General features: G+C 44.5%; 1 protein-coding gene and 1 long non-coding RNA gene across 2 annotated transcripts in view; one reads left to right on the top strand and one right to left on the bottom strand.

The window, feature by feature from the left end:
• The window catches only part of LOC150005227 (uncharacterized), a 392161-nt gene extending 378350 nt beyond the window's left edge, over positions 1-13811 (top strand). Inside the window, exon 6 of the long non-coding RNA XR_016512428.1 lies at positions 13788-13811. This is a non-coding gene — a long non-coding RNA (uncharacterized LOC150005227). The remainder of the gene's footprint in view (positions 1-13787) is intronic.
• The window catches only part of SUSD5 (sushi domain containing 5), a 37571-nt gene extending 20912 nt beyond the window's left edge, over positions 1-16659 (bottom strand). Inside the window, exons 1-3 of the mRNA XM_090284436.1 lie at positions 16545-16659; positions 10916-11093; positions 6567-6685 (exon numbers count right to left, since the gene is read on the bottom strand). Of these exons, the coding sequence (XP_090140562.1) occupies positions 6567-6685; positions 10916-11093; positions 16545-16635 (388 nt within the window). The 5' untranslated portion in view covers positions 16636-16659. The remainder of the gene's footprint in view (positions 1-6566; positions 6686-10915; positions 11094-16544) is intronic.
• Positions 16660-18453: the final 1794 nt, after the last annotated feature.

Consider the following 18453-nt stretch of genomic DNA (forward strand, 5'->3'; position numbering starts at 1 on the left):
GCTTCTTAGGTGGTGTGACTTCAGAAGCTCCAAGACAACAATTCCATGGCTGAGCACAGCCAAGTGTGTGTCAAAAACACCCCCCATGTCTAGGTGCAACTTGAATTAGTCCCTTTCACTAACCTTCCCTTCTCCAACCTCACGAGGGAGCTATGGAAAACAGCTGGCTATATACCTGGGCCCTATTCTTCTCTTTAGGGATACTTATGCTTGGGCACTCTTCACTGCGGCCTCAATTATTCCACGGATAGGGATTGGGATTGGAGGATTTTCAAGAGCTGGGTTTCAACAGTTTCAACAGAAAAAGCAATCTTGATTATTTTCCCTCCCAAGGAGAGAGATTTTATAAGAGACCTTGTCTTGCAAACAGTGTTAATGAACAATGACTCATTTTCAGCTTAAAAGGGTGCGTTTGCTTGCCATTCAGAGCTTCTGATAACCAGTTTCCAGAGTCTAAATCTAGTGTAAAAGCGGATGTTTTTATTTTGAGAAATTTCTTTTTATTTTTTTATTTTTTTTATTTTTGGTTTTTCAATTACAGTTGTCCTGTCTTTCCCCGATTGCTCCCCGCCCCCACCCAGCCCACCCCTTCTCCCATAATCATATCCCTCCCCGTTGTCCATGTCCGTGAGTCATTTATACACGTTCTTTGACTAAACCCTTCCCTTACTTATCCCCCTTCTCTTCCTCCCCCTCCCCCCTGTTGACTGCTATTCTGCTCTTTGTTCTATTTAGTTCGTTTGTTTGTGTTGTTCTTTAGTTTCCTGTATTAGGTGATATCATATGGTATTATTTTGAGGAATTTGAAGACTTCCATCATGACATTTGAAATTCTAAAGAAGAGCCTGCAAACCCCCATTATTATTTCCCAACCCAGGGATGTAGGAATTCCGACACAAACGCTTGCCCTCTCCTTCTTCCTTCTGGTGTTACCCAAGCTACGTGAAGATGCTATTTCTTGTGCCCACCAGCCCAGCTCCCTCCCACCTTACGCCGTCCAGTACACAACGAGCATTGTCTTCGCCGTCCCACCCCATTTTGTCCTTTGTTCTCAAACTCCCCATCATTGCTTCTCAAATCTGACTGGGCATCAGAATCTCCTGAAGGCCTTGCAACACACGCTGCTGCGTTTTTGAGTTTCTGAGTCAGTAGGTTAAGGTCAGGGCCCAAGAATTTGCATTTATAGTAAGTTCCCAGGTGATGTGAATAGTACTGGTCCAGGGACTGTCCTTGGAGATCTACTGCTCTAGATAACTATTGCACCCTAAAAATGAGGCAAAATTAATATATGGTGATGGCAATCAAACCAGAGACCACCTCTGGCTCTGCTGGAACGGGGAGAGGACGAGCATTTGTGGAAAAGGTTTCCAGGGAACTCTCTGGGGTTCAAGGAAATGTACATCTGGACTGATTGTGAGTCATTTTAATTTTCTTTATAATTAGGAAATACATAAAAAATATAAAACGGAGCTAGTGAAACCTATCTCATTAGATTGTTACCAAAATTAAATGAGCTTATGTCTTGTCCAGTGCTCAGTACGTGCCTGGAACTTCACAGAAACATAAATAAACATGAGTTTCATTCCCCAACCAAGTCGGAAACTGATGGTCTTTTGAATCATTCTTCAAGTAACGATGGTCATCGAATGCCCAGTTCCCTCAGACCAAATATAGCCAAGCACACGATGGCTGAGTAGGAATTGAGGGAGGAGGAATAAAACAAAAGGGCTCATAAAATCCATCAGAACATGGACCCAGCATCACCTTTGCTCTGGCTGCTCAGACACTTTGTGTTCCTGGGACCTGACTGTGCATCAGGACTGATGTAGCCCAGGTTTTTGGAATGGAAAACTCAGTCCTGGGAAGGCAAGGCCTGGTGCTGTCCGGGCCTGGGTGTGTGAGTGGCAGAGGAGGGGGCATCACTGCTGGTGGCAACGGGGATGATCTGGGCTGCCCTCTGGATCCACTTGAGCCACTAGGGATGTCCTGAATCCAGCTCACTCTCTAGAAGCACAAGTACTGTGGCTTACCCAGAGCTAGTCTCCCCAAACCATCCTTCCCTCTGTCTGCTGTGGCTTCTCTTCCCTTCCCTAACGTTATGTCCAGAAACAAAATCTTCAACTTCCACCTCAACTGCCATTGTCTCAGGAATTACCCTCCTCCTTTGTCATGGGAACACATTCATCTCTTACTTACCCTTCTACACTGTCAGCTCCTTAGGGTGGGAATGAGATCTCTAGAGCCAGCTGACTGTCTATCTACCTACCTACCTATCTACCTATCCACCCATCCATCCATCCATCCACCCACCCATCCACCCATCCAACCATCCACCCATCCACCCATCCAACCATCCACCCATCCATCTGAATCACCCACAAGACTGAGCACTGGACTTTGCATTACCCTGGACAAATAAACAAATCACCAATGTCAGGGCAAGGGTAATGAGCTCAGAATCTTCCACACTCCCTCACAGGACCCTGAACTGAGTAAGTTCTATCGGGTGTTCAGAGCACTGCACTTGGTTCCAGTCATCTGACTGTAGCCAAAGAATTTCCCCAGAGCCAATCCTCCAGGAAGACCTGGGAACCGGCTACTCTCAAAATGTCCCACTCGCTCTCAAGATGAGCCTCCAGCTCTCCTCTTGATGACAGAAAGAAAGGGAATGATCCCATTTCTGTTTTTAAGGGAAGTATCCGCAATGGTTGAGTATACGAGAGAGGTGGAATGCCATGCTAAGAAGGGGATGGGGTGAGGGGCGCTGGTGGGGAACAGCAGCCCAGCCAGCCCTGGCTTGGGAGGGGTGGGAGACAGAAGCACACCCAGAGTGGAGCCTTTTGGGTGCACTCCAGACCCCACGCCGTCGACCCTAAGCGGGCTGCCAAGAGAAGCAGGGCCGGGGAACCCAAGTGGAGGCAGCTTATTTCATCAGCATCCCGTTGGTTAAAAATAACTTCACTTATTAGTTTAAGTGAGATCACCGCGGGACTGGAAATTCACTCAGTGAGACAAAAGTACTGGAAGGAAAATGAGAAAAGGCTACATTCATAATGAATGTTCCACAGGCTCTGTTTTCCTTCTGGGCTCTCTCTCGCTGAGGCACCCGCCTGCCATTTTTGGAGGTAGCACACACAGAACTAAGCAGCGTGTGGAGCGTCACTGGGAAAAAGGCAACCCTCGGAGACGCTATTGTGCCTGCGGTGTGCTGGAGCCCCACGGAACCACCTGCGCTCAGCTTCGGCTAGGGCACGGCTCCTTCCTTCAGCACCCGGATTTCCCCACTGACTGCGCTGCCAACCAAGGCTCCCCGAGCAGAGCGGAGGACCATGTGGGAGCAATTTACATGCCCTTTCTAAGGGCTGAAAGGCAGAGGAGCAGGGACAGAGCTCTCCCTGAGTGTCCTTGGGGGTCCATCTTGCTTTTCTGGAAAGTCCAAGAGGTAGCAGCCCTCTGCCCCCCATCCCACCTCAGCATGCAGTCCTGGGTCTCCTGCATGGCCCACCTGAAGCCTCCTCACAGATCAGGCCTGCAGGACTAAGACTCCAGCCTTTTCCACGTAGCCCCTCCTCACTGACCCGGAGGTGACAGGTGGCAAGGCCAGGTCAGGGAAACCACTCTGGGACGGAGTGGTCTTGAGCACTTTGACTCAAAGGAGCCACACACCATGTGAATTTGCTTCGTATGTTGGTTCCCCATGACTCAGGCATTTTTTGGTTTGGGGGCTAATTTTTCCCTGTTGTTGCTTTTTTTGGGGGGGGGGTGGAGGAAGAGTATCTAGATCGTTTTACTTTTCTGAAGATTCTTATTTTTATATAAATTTCAAAGTTACAGAAAAAGTATAAGAATGAGGAACTCTCATAAAACCCTTTATCCAGATTCACCGATGTGTTTTTATTTTGTCCCATTTGCTTTATCATTGTTCTCAATAGATAGATATAGATATGTACAGATATTGATATCTATAAAGAATATATATTAATATTATGTATATATGTGTATCTATACCTGTAATTCTTTTCTGAACCATCTGAGAGTTAGTTGTAGATATGATGTCCCTAAAAACTTCAGAATGTATTTCTAAGAACAAGGATTTTCTCTTACATAACTGCAATACAGTCACCAAAATCAGGAAAATTTAAGCATTGATACAATACTATTATCTACTTCATAATCCATATTCAGATTTCATCAATTACAGCCATTTTCTCCTGGTCCAGAATATAATCCAGGATCACACACTTCATTTCATGGCCGTCTTTATATTCTATTTTAATCTAGAACAGTCGCTTCACCTTTCTTTGTCTTTCTTATCCTTATACATTTTTAAAAAGAGAATAGGCCAGTCATTTTATAGAATGTTCTTATTTTGAGTTTGGCTAATTATTTCCTCATAATTATGCGTTTGGGGAAGAAATACTACTGAACTGAAGTTGTGTTTCTCTGAGTGCAATGTATCAGAAGGCACATTACACCGGTTTGGCCATGACTCGATTTTGGAGCCCCCATCATGGCTTTGACCTTGGATGTTTTTTTACCTGTGGCTTCTTGCACTACAGTGCTGGGCAAAAGGGGCACACATTTGCATATACACAACCTATTTAAAGACCTGTGAGGTAGAAAGCCCAGGCTATCCTGTTGGATGATGAGAAACACAGAGTCCAGTCACCCCCACCACCCCAGCCAACAAGCCAGCCCACTCTCAGAAGTAAGGCCACCTCACTTCCACCTGAGTGTAGACTCATGAGTGAGCCCAGCTGAGACCAGCAGAAGACTACAAATTGCTGGTGAAAAAAAAGTAGTGAACTAAATAAACAGTTCTTGTTTTGAGCCACTGCCTTTCTGATGATATGTTACACAGCAAAAGCTAACTGATACCTCTTGTGTATCAAGGGAAAAAGAAGATTCCGAAGCCCTGCATACTCATTTGAGATCACTGAAGAATGAAGGTTATGCTGTTTTCCTTCTGGCTCTGTTTTGTCTCCCTCGGGGATCTGAACCTTTGCTGATGTTTGATTTTATAAAACAAACCATGGCCCTGGCTGGTGTGGCTCAGTGGGTTGAGTGCTGGCCTGCAGACCTAAAGGTCGCTGGTTCAATTCCCAGTCAGGGCCACATGCCTGGGTTGTTGGGGTGTGGGAGAGGCAACCAATCAATGTTTCTCTCCCTCTCTTTCTCCCTCCTCCCTCTCTCTAAAAATAAATAAATACAATATTAAAAAAAAAAAATTCCACAGATATTGTTTTCCCCAGGCCTTTCCAGAACAAGGCCACATTTTTCACTCACTTGATGTTATAGATGGTATCAGGAGACTCCCAACTCTCTTCCATAGCAATAAGCAAATGCAGAACCCTTTCCTGAGGAAGACCCCCCAGTAGCAGAGAAGCCTATTACTAACACGCATCTAACAAGCACCAGCCAGGGTCTCAGGCCCCACTGTGGCTCCTCGACTTACTCACTCCTCGGGCCCCTTCCCTGGAGATTAGAATTTGGCACCTCTGGGATGCCGCCTGAGGATTTGTATTTCTAACAAATTCATCTGGTATTGCTTATTGTCAGACAGGGTTGGGAAACTCTGCTTTAGAGAAGCAGCTCTTAAACTGGGCTGCATGTTAAACTCACCAGGGAGCTTTAAAAAAAAAACAAAACCCCAATGTCCAGAACATTTATCTCAGATTCTCCAGGGCTGGCACCCAGGCATCAGTACTACTTACAACTTTGCAGATGAGACCGGTGTGAGTGAAGCTGTCCCTGGGCTGGTGTCAATGACTGACGGGTAAGCGGCTGGCTTTCTCTCCATCTGCCTGAACGTTCCCTTTGAGCAGCTTGGGTTTCTGATAATGAAGGTGGACTTACTTCAGGGCATTACCACGAAATGCTGCCCTGGTGACTCCTTTATGGTTTTCTCCTCACTCAGTTGATATCCCAGGAGGACGTTGAATATTCCTCCCGAGGATCAGCTCCCTAAATCTTATACATTTCCATTTGGGGGAGAGGGATTGTTTTCCTTTATAATGTGTTGTCCACCATGAAGAGAGACAGAAGGGTAATGCTTATCAGTGGCTGTAGCAGAGGTGGTCAGGGGTTGCCCCTATTTCCTAGATAGCTTTCACAAGCCAATGGACAGGGACTCCTGGTGGGCACCTGTGTATCTTGGTTGGAGTGTGGCTCTCGGGCTACTGGAACCCTTTGCCTTGCACATCAAAAACCAGAAGAACCTGGGAATTTACATCTTCCTGAAGCAGCCCTTTACCAGTGACTGACAGGTGCTCTCTCACGTCTGGTGGGGAAAACTATGGTGACCTACACTGTCTGCAAAGATGAAGCCCAAGTGGTCCCCCACCTTAATACCACTGTGGACTCTGCTTAGTATTTCACCATTGCTTGGTCTGCTTCCTTCCCCTGTCCACTTCCCCACTGTCCTGTTGGCTTTTCTTAGGAAGTCACCCTGATACACCGTGTTCAGTGAATCCTCATTGGAATGTCTGCTTCTAGAGAACGCAGCCTCAGATGGCGACCCCCACAAACACATGCTCCAGAACATTTACGAAGGCTCTGGCACTGACCTTCATCCTTCATACAAAGGGCACTGTATGTGCCTCCAGGAGCTGGGTTGCTCTCAATTCTCACATCGATAGCTTTCATGATTTGCTGTTCACCACTCCCCTTGCTACACACAATTGTCCTGAAATAGACAAAGAAGACACTAGGTTAGGAGTATGAACTAAAAATGGGAAAGAACATTCTTCTCTGCTGTCAGCTTAGAATCAGTAGAAATTGCTCAGATTCAAGAGCCTGGGCTGAAAGCATCAGTATAGAAACACCCTCCCCAACAAAGGTCTAAGATTAGGAAGACAAAGGAGATGCTCAAGTTGAGGTCATATGTGTGAGTTCAAGTTTCAAAGGCAATAAATACATTGTTGAGCTCGTCTAGTATATGTTTGCTTTTTATTTCATAAAATTCTGCTTTATTTGTGGGGGCTTGTTTTGCTGTTTTCATATTTCTTAAAATGAATTGTTAGTTCACAAACCTTAAGCTTTTCCTTCTTCAAACACAAGCATTTAGTGCTTCACATTCCCTCTAGGGATGGTTTTAGTAGCATCCCATGGGTTTGAGTATAACATATTTCTAATATCATTCAGTTCTACTTATATGCTAATTTCCATCACAATTTATTTTTGTCTCATGATTTATTTAGGGGTATCTTTTGTAAACAGCAAATAATAGAAATTTAAAAAATTCATCTAATAATCTTTGTTTTCTAATTGGTGCATCTCATCTACTTTATTTAATCACATATTGCTTTGAATTTAAATCTGCCATTTTTCTATTAGCTCTGCTCATTCTTTCTTCCTCTCTTTTCTTTCCCCTATTTTGTTTTAATTCTTTTATTGGCATTCTCATTTCCTCTCTATTGGTTCAGAAGTTATAGATGCTTTTACTATTCTTTTAGTGGTTACCCCAGAAGTTAAAACGTTTCCTTGACTTACTAAAGTTAATATTGTTCTTACCTTCTTCTCCAATGACACAACTTAAAATAGGTAAAATAGTATGTATTAACATGCTTTTCATACTTCCTGACTGATATTACTCTTTCCATTCATCCTTTTTTGCATATTCAGCCTTCCACCTGTAATTATTTTCCTCCTTCCTTTAACATTCCTTTTAGTGCAAGTCTGATATAATGAATTTTCTCACTTCTTGCATGTCTGAAAATGTCTTTTTTTTGTATTTTATTGATTATATTGTTACAATAGTTCCAATTTTCTCCCCTTTACTCCCCTCCCCCCAGCATCTCCCTCCCCCAGCAATCCCCCCCCCCAAGTCCATACCCATGGTTCGTGAAAAATAACTATCCTTCCCTCTCAGATATTAAGACCCTTTGTAATCTTGTAAAGGACAGTGGGTGAAGGTCTCAAGCTCCTCTAGCTGCTTCAAGCTGGACATGGTTGTCATCCTACCTACCCTTGGGTCCAGAAAACCCTAATAATAGTGGGGGTGTGGAGGAGAGGGTGGCCTTCCCACATGGGGAAGGATCGTGCAGACTCCAGGTCAGTTGGCTGTCCCCGGACAATGGCATGCTTGGTTTAACAGGCTGGCAACTGTCTGAAAATGTCTTTTATCTTTATTCTTGGAAAATAGCCTCACTGAGCATAGAATTCTAGGATGGCAGTCATTTTTTTTTTTTTTTAGCACTTTGAAAGTATCATTCAATTGTCTTTGGCCTTTTATTGTTGTTCCTTCAAAATACTTTTTTAAAAAATTACTTATAATATTTTTTTTTCTTCTTATTTACCTCTGATGAGTTTTGCCAGGATGTGCCAAGTTGTGAATTTCTTTTTGTTTGTCCTACCTAGGCTCTGTAGGGCTTCTCGAGTTTGTGCCTGGGTGTTTTTCTTCATTTGTGGATAAGTCTCACATTGCTTTTGCTCCATTTCCTTCTCTTCCCCTTTTGGAGTTCCAATCACACGCATCTTCTTTGACTTTTACTCTTCTAAATTTGTCATCTTTTTTTCCTTCTATTCTTTATTCTGAATATCTTCCTCTGAAATATCTTCCAGTTCACTAATTTTCTCTTTGGCTCTTTTTAATCAGCTGTTAGACCTATCTCTTAAGTTCTTAATTTCAGTTACTGTATTTTTCATTTCTAGAGTTTTCATTTGGTTATTTTTATGGTTTTCAGTCCTCTGCCAAAATTCTCCTTCTTACTTCTGTAACTCTGAACATTATAAAGAGTTATTTTAAAGATCTCATTTACCAATGCTATTATCTAGAGTTTCTATTGGCCATTTTTGTTCTTGTTGCCTTAGCTTCTCATGTGCCTGGTTTGTATGATAAACCCTATACTTGCTAAAATCATTTGTATAAATCAATTGCCTAAGATAATGTTATCTCATTCTAGAGGTGATTTTTAAAATCAGGTCTGCTAGCTCTCTGGAGCACTGGAACTCCGGTATCATCTTAATCCAAATTCATGGGTTAAGCTATGAGGATTTGAAGCGATGCTATAGCTCCTCTGAGGGTCTGTGTACTTCTTGCAGTTTCCTTACAGTCTGGCAATGTCTCAACCCAAAGCAAAAGGACTCCCCAGGACCCCGCACACACAAAACCTGATTTCAAATCTCTGTTCTCCTTGTCCTACAAGGCTATCAAAATGCTAATCAGATTTTCAGCCACCTTTTATGGAATCTACAAAGTATCCCAGGAGACAAGTGGCCCCAAATTCTGTACTCACCAGTCTAGGCCTCCATATCTACTATACATCTACTATGCCATCAACTGCAAGATGCACTGTGTGTTGAATAATTGGTTTTTTGGTGGGGGGTGGGGTACAGCTGTGATGGAAAAACTCACAGTGAAATGTACATACTAATGGTTAGATACTTCTTGGTTCCAGTAACATTAAAGCGGAAAACCTATTTTTAATATGTTGTGTGGTAAATATATCAAGTAAGTATGTTTGCTTTGTAAAGAATTATCATTGTAGCAATGTAGGAATCCACTAACATGTCTTAGTACTTTACAGCAAACCCAGAGAGAATGGACCTTCCCAATGACTCAGTCCTGATTTGTAATGTCTGGGAGAACTAAGTCTGGCTCTGAGCTAGCTCTGCAGAATCTCTGAATACCCTGCTTATCTGATGCAGTGATGGTAAGTGAGTCATGAAAAATATCCATACTTTTCTGCATAATAGAAACTTGCATGCACGAGACATATTTTGTCTATGTTGGAATCTGGATGTAAAACTATACAGCAAGAGAGCCAAAGTTCTCGATTCACTGACAAGTTTTGGATGACGCCTCAATTGTCCTCTTTTCTCAACTGCTGCTTTGCATGTGGCACCCTGAAGAGACGTGAGTCCCCATGGTTGTGTGTGTTTTCCATGGCGCTCTGCCAGGCAGACATCTTCAGGGTCATTATCTACCAAAGTAGTTCTCAGAGCCCATTCTTCTCTCAGTGGAATGGCTCCTGCCTTCTCCGAGTCTGACTAAAGAAGCAGTTAGCAGTGCTAATGGGAAGTTTCCTCCTGGATGGCCACAGGAATTACTTCTCCGTGCGGATTCCATGGACCAGGAACTCAGTCGGGGCACAATGGAGATGGGTTGTCTCTGCTCTATAACATCTAAGGCCCTGAGCTGGGGAGACTCAGGCAGGCAACAGTCAACAGCTGAGAGCTAGAATCATCCGGAGGCATTTTCACTCATACTTCTGGCAGTTAATGATGGCTGTTGGTTGGGGCTATTGGTGGAATGACCTAGTTGGGACATCTCCATCTGGTCTGGGCTTCCTCAAGCATGGCCATCTCAGGATAGTCAGACTTCTCACGTGGCGTCTCAAAAGTGAGTGTCCTCAGAAACCCCGGCACGGATTTTCTGACTAATCTCAGAAGACACATAGTTTTTTTCCTGCTATATTCTATCGGTCAAGGCAATACTACACTGCACCTGATTCAAATGGAAGCAACGTGAAAGAATTTCTGGTTACATTTTGAAACCTCCATACCATCTCCCTATTCACATGCATGCAGATGTATATCCACAGAGAAAAACAGATAAAGAATATACACCAAACAGTTAAAAAAGTCATTATCTCTGAGGTAGGGAAGAAGAGAGAAACTCACTGTACTTAATACATATCTATATTCTTTGAAATCTTTAGAAGTGTATATTATTTTTGTAATTTAATAAGGAAATTCAAAATCACCAAGCCAGGGGTAATAAACTGATGGAACTCAAAAAAAAAAAAAAAAGTTTTTATATGAGAACTTAGAAGAAGAATGCATTGGAAGCCACTGCCCACTGCATTTGGTCTATCCTGGCAGCTCTATAAAACAATTCTTTAGCCCCCATATAAACCCCAGTGGAGCGGCCTGGTGAGTAGGAAGGACCACCAGACCGGCTCGCGGGACTTACCCCAGGGTGCCGTCCGCCAGCCAGCCGGTGGTGCACACTGCGAAGCTGCAGTCCTGGACCACTCCCTGCAGCTCCTCCGCAGACACCAGGTGAGCACCGCTGCTCCTGCAGGAAAGCCGAGCCTCCTCCAGTTCCAGCCCCCGAGAGCCATTCTGAGACTCCAGCACAAAGAGCTTTCCTGTGTGGGGACAAGCACGGACACAGGCTGACTCCAGGGTCCATGGAGTTGTAGCAGACTTACTCTCTGGCAGACACGTACTTGCTGGAAGATCCAAGTGCAACACCTAGCCCGTGACCCTCCTCCCTGGGACTAGGTGTTGACGATCACGCTCGTGTTTCAACCCATTTTTTTGCTCTTGTCTTCTTTTTAAAAAGCACCAGATGCTCTGGCATGTTTATCTGGATAAGCCCTTCAAATATTCCTTTTAAAAAGGTGTTTTACCAACACCATGTCACAAAGCTCAATGTCCTAAGTTTCCCTGTGTTGCGTCCCACGGTATCCAAGGCATCATTCAGGCTTCAGCTCTGCCTTCTTTTGCCTGCCCCAGTCTTGGGGTGACCGCATACATAACAGGTTGTTTCCTTTCTCTCTGCCCCACTGTCTCAAGGCATTATCAGGCCCTCCCTCCAATGAGTTTGCTTCATTTTTCCCCAACTAGACGAGACAGCAGGGACCAAGTCTGGTGCGCCCTCCCTGTAGCACGTCAAATACACGGGCACAGAGTGGGCCTCAAACCGTGTGGCAGGTAGGTGAAATGGGAACATGAATTCAGGCCGAGGTGAAAGCTGATGCGAAAAGCCAAAGAGAGCTTTAGGCAAGAAAACCAGAATGCAGTGGGGAGCCCTGTGGCCCCCGAGAAGCCTACCAGAGAGGGATGAAGCAATACCTTGGGTGCCCTGTGAAGTTTAAAGGGAAGCCAGGAGAGAAAAATCCAGTTAGAATGAGAAACTTCACTTCCACCTGTCAGCAAAATTTTCATACTCCATTGATTTTATTAGAATAAGACACTTAACTGCCATCTATACGGAAGTGTTATAACAAGTATAATAATGACCCAGCTTTGGAACCAAAAGTTATAATAAAATTCAAGCTTTTTTGACATTAAACATATCTGTAGGTGACTGGTGCTCCATCTGATTTGGTGGAAATACGCAATACACAGCTTGAATCACTGTACCTGATGGCCCTGCCTGGAGAAGTAAATGCGCACCCCCAAGCCACTTTCGTATTAAGAGCATTGACCGATCTGGAAAAAAATGGTTATGAAGTTAAAGTGAGGTTTTGATGGTCAAGCCCCTAAGCAAGGGGCGTAAAAGTGAAATCCTGGGCCCTGGGTGGGTGGCTCAGTTGGTTGGAAATGACAAAATATACTTCTAAATACACCATGGGTTCAAAGTTGAAGCCACAGTTGAAATACAACATTTTTACTTAATTCACAAAAACTTGTGGAGAAACTGAAGTTGTATTGAAGGGAAATTTATAGTCTCAAGTGTTCATATTACAGAAAAAAAAAGGTTAATAATTATTTAAAATTCTATCTCAAAAACAGAAAAAAATTAAAGCTTCTAAAGAATTAGAATAAAGAATTAATAAAGACAGAGCAGAAGCCAATGAAATGGAAAGCAGATTTATGGAAAAGATTTTTTTAAAAGATTTTATTTATTTTTCATTTTTAGAGAGAGGGATAAAGAAAGGGAGAGAAGCATCAGTGTGCAAGAGAAATTGGTTATCTTTCACAGGGCCTGGCCCACAACCCACGCATGTGCCCTCGTGGGGAATCAAACCAGCAACCTTTTCGTTCGCAGGCCAGTGCTCAGTCCACTGAGCCACACCAGCCAGGGCAGAGAGGGGATGTTTAATGGAGAAAATAAAGCCAAAAGTTGCTTCTTTCTAAAGAATGATAAAGCTGATAAATGCTTAGCAAGATTGATCAAGACGAAAAAGATAAAATACAAATTACCAATATCAAGAATGAAAGGGGACATCATTACAGATTCCTTGGATACCAAAAAGACAGTAAGAGAGTTTTAGGTAAGGTATTACAGTACATTAGACAGTTTAGATGAAGTGGTCAGGTCTCTTGAAAAACCAAACTTAGCAAAACTGACACAAAATGAATGAGAAAATCAGAAGATTCCTTTATTTACTAAAGAAATTAAGTGAATCATTTAACATCTTCCCGTAAGAAAAACTCCAAACACATGTGACCTCACTACCGAACGTTAAAAAAACCAACCAACCAACAAGAAAAGCTCACCTTACAGAAGCCCTTTTAGAGAACAGCAGAGGAAACAACTTTCAAATTTATTTTAGTAACCATTCCCTGATGCCAATAGCTGACAAAAATATTATAAGAAATAAAAATTACAGACCAATATATTTCAGGAACATAGACTCAATAATCGTCTGTTTCGCTCACTCCAGGCTCAGTTCTCAGTCATCTCTTCTCACTAAAACCCTTCCCTAGGATTCCGTCCAAACACGTGGTTTTGAAGACCATCCTTACACAATGGCTCACATCTTTCTCTTCAGTCCAGACCCTTATTCATCCATCCACCTCTCTAACCCAACCCTCTCTCACCTGGACAACTAAAACAGCATCCTATATGGTCTTTCTATACCCAATCTTGCTCCAGCCCCGCCTATTCTCCCTACATCAAAATCAGGCCGATCTTTTCAAAATGCAAATTTGATCAGTCACTCTACTACGGAAGAACATTCGATGAGTTCCTTGCCTTTTTTGAATTAAAACAAAACTTGGCCTGTGAGGACCCACATCATTGTGCTCACACCAGTTTTCCTAGCATCATCTTGAACCGCTTTCTTTTCTTTTTAAAAAAAAATTAATTAGTTTGTTTATTTTATTTTTAGAGAGAAGGGAAAGGAGAAAGAGAGGGAGAGAGACATCACTGTGTGGTTGCCTCTCACTCCGCGCCCCCAGCACCTGACGTGAAACCTAGTCATGTGCCCCAACTGGGAATCAAACCAGCGACATTTGGCTCGCAGACCAGTGCTCAATCCACTGAGCCACAGAGCCAGGTATCTTGAACTACTTTCATCTTGGACTCTTGGCTCCAGCCATTCTGTTTCTTATGTCCCATTTCCTCTGCCACTCTCAGTTCCTTTGCACATGCTATTCTCTACTCAAACACTCTTTCTTCCCCCTTTTTGTCTAGTTAATCTAGTTAATTTTACTCATCTTTCAGGTTCTCTTATACCAAGTCAAAATCTCCTAGTATATGTTCTCATAGTACCTCTGTTCTTTAATCTTATCATGTATCAAAATTGCAATCTCTCATTTCATTCATATAATTATTTGCTTAATGACTCTCTCTTCCACTAGGTTTTAAGCTCCCTTTAGCAGGACCCATTTCTCCTCACCATTTTGTCCTCAACAGCAAGAACAGTACCTGGCCTATAGTAGAGACCCAGTAAATTACCTGTTGAATTAACGAATCTTTTCCTGAAATCACTACCCAAATACAGTTAATTTGCAATCGGTTAATATGAAGATATTTCAGTTTCAAAAGTATTTTAGAAGTACAGTGGCAGGTCTCTTTTATGCATGAGATGCATATCTAATTAGTCAAATGTAGACTGTTTTATCTCATTGACTTATTTTTCCAATAAGTCCATGGAGTTTTTAGTAACTGATTCCCTCTCTCCAAATGTCTGCAACACATCGCAATTTAGCTGAACATTTCTTCCTCCTTCCTTGACTGCTGAGCACAACTAAATGTGGAAAGTAGTGGCAGTTAAGCATATATTTAGTAGAGAAAGAATCCTTTCATAGTACAGGTTATAATTCTTTGATGGCTCTAGCATAAATGTTGGAGCTCAGCAAATGGAGCTTCTTGAAAGTGAGTGTATCTATAATCCTCCATTGGGGAAGAAGGGAGAAGAAAAGACAGGAGAAGGGAGAAAGAGAGGCATTTCTGGCAAGTGGTTAACAAGGAAACATACTTGGGTGTTGTCCTTACTATCTCCTTGTCCAATGGTATTCTTGCTTTCAATTTTCTATGACTCACATGCAGCCAGATAGGCACAAAATATTGATCTGTACCCACCTGGCATTGCACTTAAGCAGTTATAATGGGGTGACACTAAAGCCTCCTGGATTACAGAAATATTTCTTTAAAAGGAATTAAAATTGGTACAATAGCATACACTGTTTAACAGTTAATACTAGCTCCAGTTTGTTCTCCCTGGATTCTTTAAAATCAGTTCATTTTTATGATTCAAAGTCAGGCAAAAAAGAAAAAAACAAAACAAAAAAGAACGAACCGTGATTGACTGCTAATAATTATGGGATTTGTTTTTGGATGACAGTAGTGTTGTAGGAATTAGTGGTGATGGTTGCACAACACAATGACTATACTAGAAACCACTGAATTGTACCTTTTAAAATGGTAAGTTTTACATGAATTATATCTCAATTAAAAGCTGACAGTGATCACTAGGAGCCTTTGAAGTTAAAAACGTTTTCTAACCCTTTCTCTGGGATATGGAGAAATAAGACATTTGTTCTTAATTACAAGCAAAGAGTTCTTCAAGCTAGCACCGAGGACAAAGAGCACCAAGAATTCTAAGACAGTATCTGGAGCTTTTTCTTGCGTCTCCTACCCTCACTACCATGCTTCCTTTTGTCAAGTCGTCTAGTTTCATGCAACATTGTTTGCTCAGTTGTAAAGACATTAAAAAATATACAACGCATCCTAAATCAGCCAAGGGTTTTTCTCCTCCATCAATCCAATTGGTCTCAAGCTTGTGCTTCCTAAAAACCCCTCATGGATGAGCACTGCTGGCTTCTTTTCTTTTAGATCCCCCGGCACCACGTCAACGAAGTTTTGTTCCTAAATCAAAATGCAGCTAAACTCCCTTTTCGAAATTCAGCTGATAGAAAGCTGTGATCCTGCTAATCAAGGGAAGCACTGAAAGCTGAATTCAGTTCAGAAAACAAACCAACCAACCAACAAACAAAGGTGTGCCAATCTTCAAAACCTGCAATAGTCTGTTCCTTACCTATATCTCTATAGCCTCGTGTCAAACGTGTTCACCTTGCACTCTGGGTCCAGCCACTCTATCGTTTATCCCATTTTCCCTGCCACTCACAGCACAGGGCCTTTGCGCGTGCTGTTCCCTCTAACCCAGGAGGCTCTCCTCTCGCCTTTACCTAGTTGATTCCCACTCATCTTTCCGATCTTCCTGCACCAAGCCACAATACCGACGGTGTCTTCTCATCACTGGTCTTGCCGTCGGGAACACATTTAATAGACGTGGAACAGTCTCTCTCTGCAGAGGAGGTTCTAGGGCACTCCAGCCGTGATTTCATTGTAAAGACCTTTCATGGAGATGTTGGGAAAGCTAGCGGCGGAACTGCAGGGCCAATGCTCTGGCTTTCTCCGGTGCGTGAAGAAAGGGTTCAGGGGCACTAAGGGGCTTTTGGGCGAGCTGAAACTCCGGGGGCTCGGAGAGAACGCAGGATGGCAGGATCGCCGCACACCTCCTTCCCTCTCAGGCTTGCGGTTTTCCGGGCTCGTCCGAATGGGCACCCCAGAGAGCTTCGCCTTCCCCACCCAGACCCCACGCACCGCTCCGGCCCTCGCCGGGCATTCCGCGGACACTCACCATTTGCCCGCACGGAGAGGCGCGGCAGACCGAGCAGGAACAGGGCCGCCGTCCAGAGCCGGGCGCGGGGGCCGGGTCCCTCGGCAGCCATGGTCTGGGCGTCCACGGGCTGGCGGGCTCGAGTGAGGGCTCCGGCTGCGATCGGGGCTGCCTGTGCCCCTGCCCAGCGTGCGCCACCCGGCTCTGCGCGCTGCGCTCTGCTCGCGCCTCGCAGGCTGCGCGCCCGGCGTCCGGAGAGGGAGGAGCGCGGACAGCCTGGGAGGCTGGGGACTCCGGAGCCGCAGCCCTGGGGCCCCGAGCTCCCGGGGGTCTTGTCCGTGGCGCCGGGGAGGCGGCTGTAGCCCGGCTCCGCCTTCGCGCTGGGCACCTGGAGGCCTCTGTGCCAAAAGAGGCTGCGTCGGACAGCAAGCTCCCAGGGCGCCGCTGGGGCGGAGGGTGAGGGCGCGGAGAGGCGAGGAGAGCCGAGTCGGCGGCTTCAGAGAACCCTCGCCGGCCCGGGGGATTCTCGACGAAAGGGTGACGCAGTCCAAGAGGCCGAGCTCTTCCCGGAGGACCGTTAGAAAACGGATGTCTAACTCTCGTTGGCCTCTTGACTCTACAGCTGGCGTCCTCCTATAGAGGAGGAACAATGATGAGAAAGAAAAATCAAACTTGCCAACCTCACTCTAAGAGTGAAACGCATGGAACAGCGAGACTCTTCTTCCCTAAAAGTGTAGCTTGAAAGCCACTCACATAGGGGCATGTTCGGGACGCCTCCTTCGCCACTTTCCCAGGTATGGGGTAACATTTCTCAAAGAACGCCAAGAGCGCTGCGAGGGGGCTGGCACCTTCATCGCACCGCCCAAACCAGAGCTCCTTGACCTTGCAGAGGGCCTGAGATTCGGATTCTTTCTGTCTGGGCTGGGAGACTACGTTCTAAACAAGTGTCCCACTGAATTGTGACGTAGGGATCCTCGCCATGGATTGATTCCATCTCCCATCGCGCCCCGTCCTGTATCCCTGCATCCGCACCGCTCCGGGAAGGAAGGAGATTGGCATTCTTCACAGGTGGAGTGATAAAGATCAGTGCTGTTATAAAAGTGACACTGGTGGCACACTACAGTTTACAAGTCCCTTCCATCTTCATGTACCGGCCAACAAATGGCTACCGAGTGCCTGCCCCTGTTCTAGACCCCAGTGAGGCTATAATCTGCCCGAAAAGGTCTCACACTTAAATAAGACAGACTGAACAAACGACTGGTGCTGAAAAGAACAGATGATTGTCCCCCATGAGAATGATCTAGGACACATTGAAAGGTTATCTACTTTCTTTCTGAGGTAGGAACTAAGATTTGAACCCATACCTGACTGACTACAGGTGTCATGTTTCAGCTCACATCATTTTTGAAGGGTACGGAAAAGCTGTCTCCTCTCCTCCACCCTCCCCAAGTGTCAAGTACAAGACTATTACCACTGGTGATTAAACCCCTTTGTAAAATAAAATTGTGCTTTTAAAAATACAAATACTCTCGATGCAGTGAGGCCCGACAGTCATTCACACATCAGTGCAAATGAATTTACTTAGCTGCTTCTCTTCTGACAGCTTGCTGGTAACCTAAGGAGTGTCGGGTTGGAAGAGACCTTTTAAAGCCTGCTTACTGGTGCGAATGGAAAGGAGGGGCAGGAAGACAGCTGCAAGAACTACTGACTCACTCACCCAGGAGCTGTGCCTATTGTCTGCTTTTAACTTGCTGCGTCTCCTGGAATCACTCTCTAATTTTCTTTTTTTTTTTTTTCAACCTAGGGTCATGAGGATGGCTGCGTACGTGACACCCAACGCTAAACAGATGAGCCTGACGGCAGTTTAATAGTCACATAGACTCCCAGCCTAGGGGAGGAGGACCCTGCATGTCGTGCAGGGCCACGCAGG

The sequence above is a fragment of the Furipterus horrens genome, unplaced genomic scaffold (assembly GCF_987537825.1).
Source record: "Furipterus horrens unplaced genomic scaffold, mFurHor1.1.pri manual_scaffold_7, whole genome shotgun sequence".
In the NCBI taxonomy this organism is placed as follows: Eukaryota; Metazoa; Chordata; class Mammalia; order Chiroptera; family Furipteridae; genus Furipterus; species Furipterus horrens.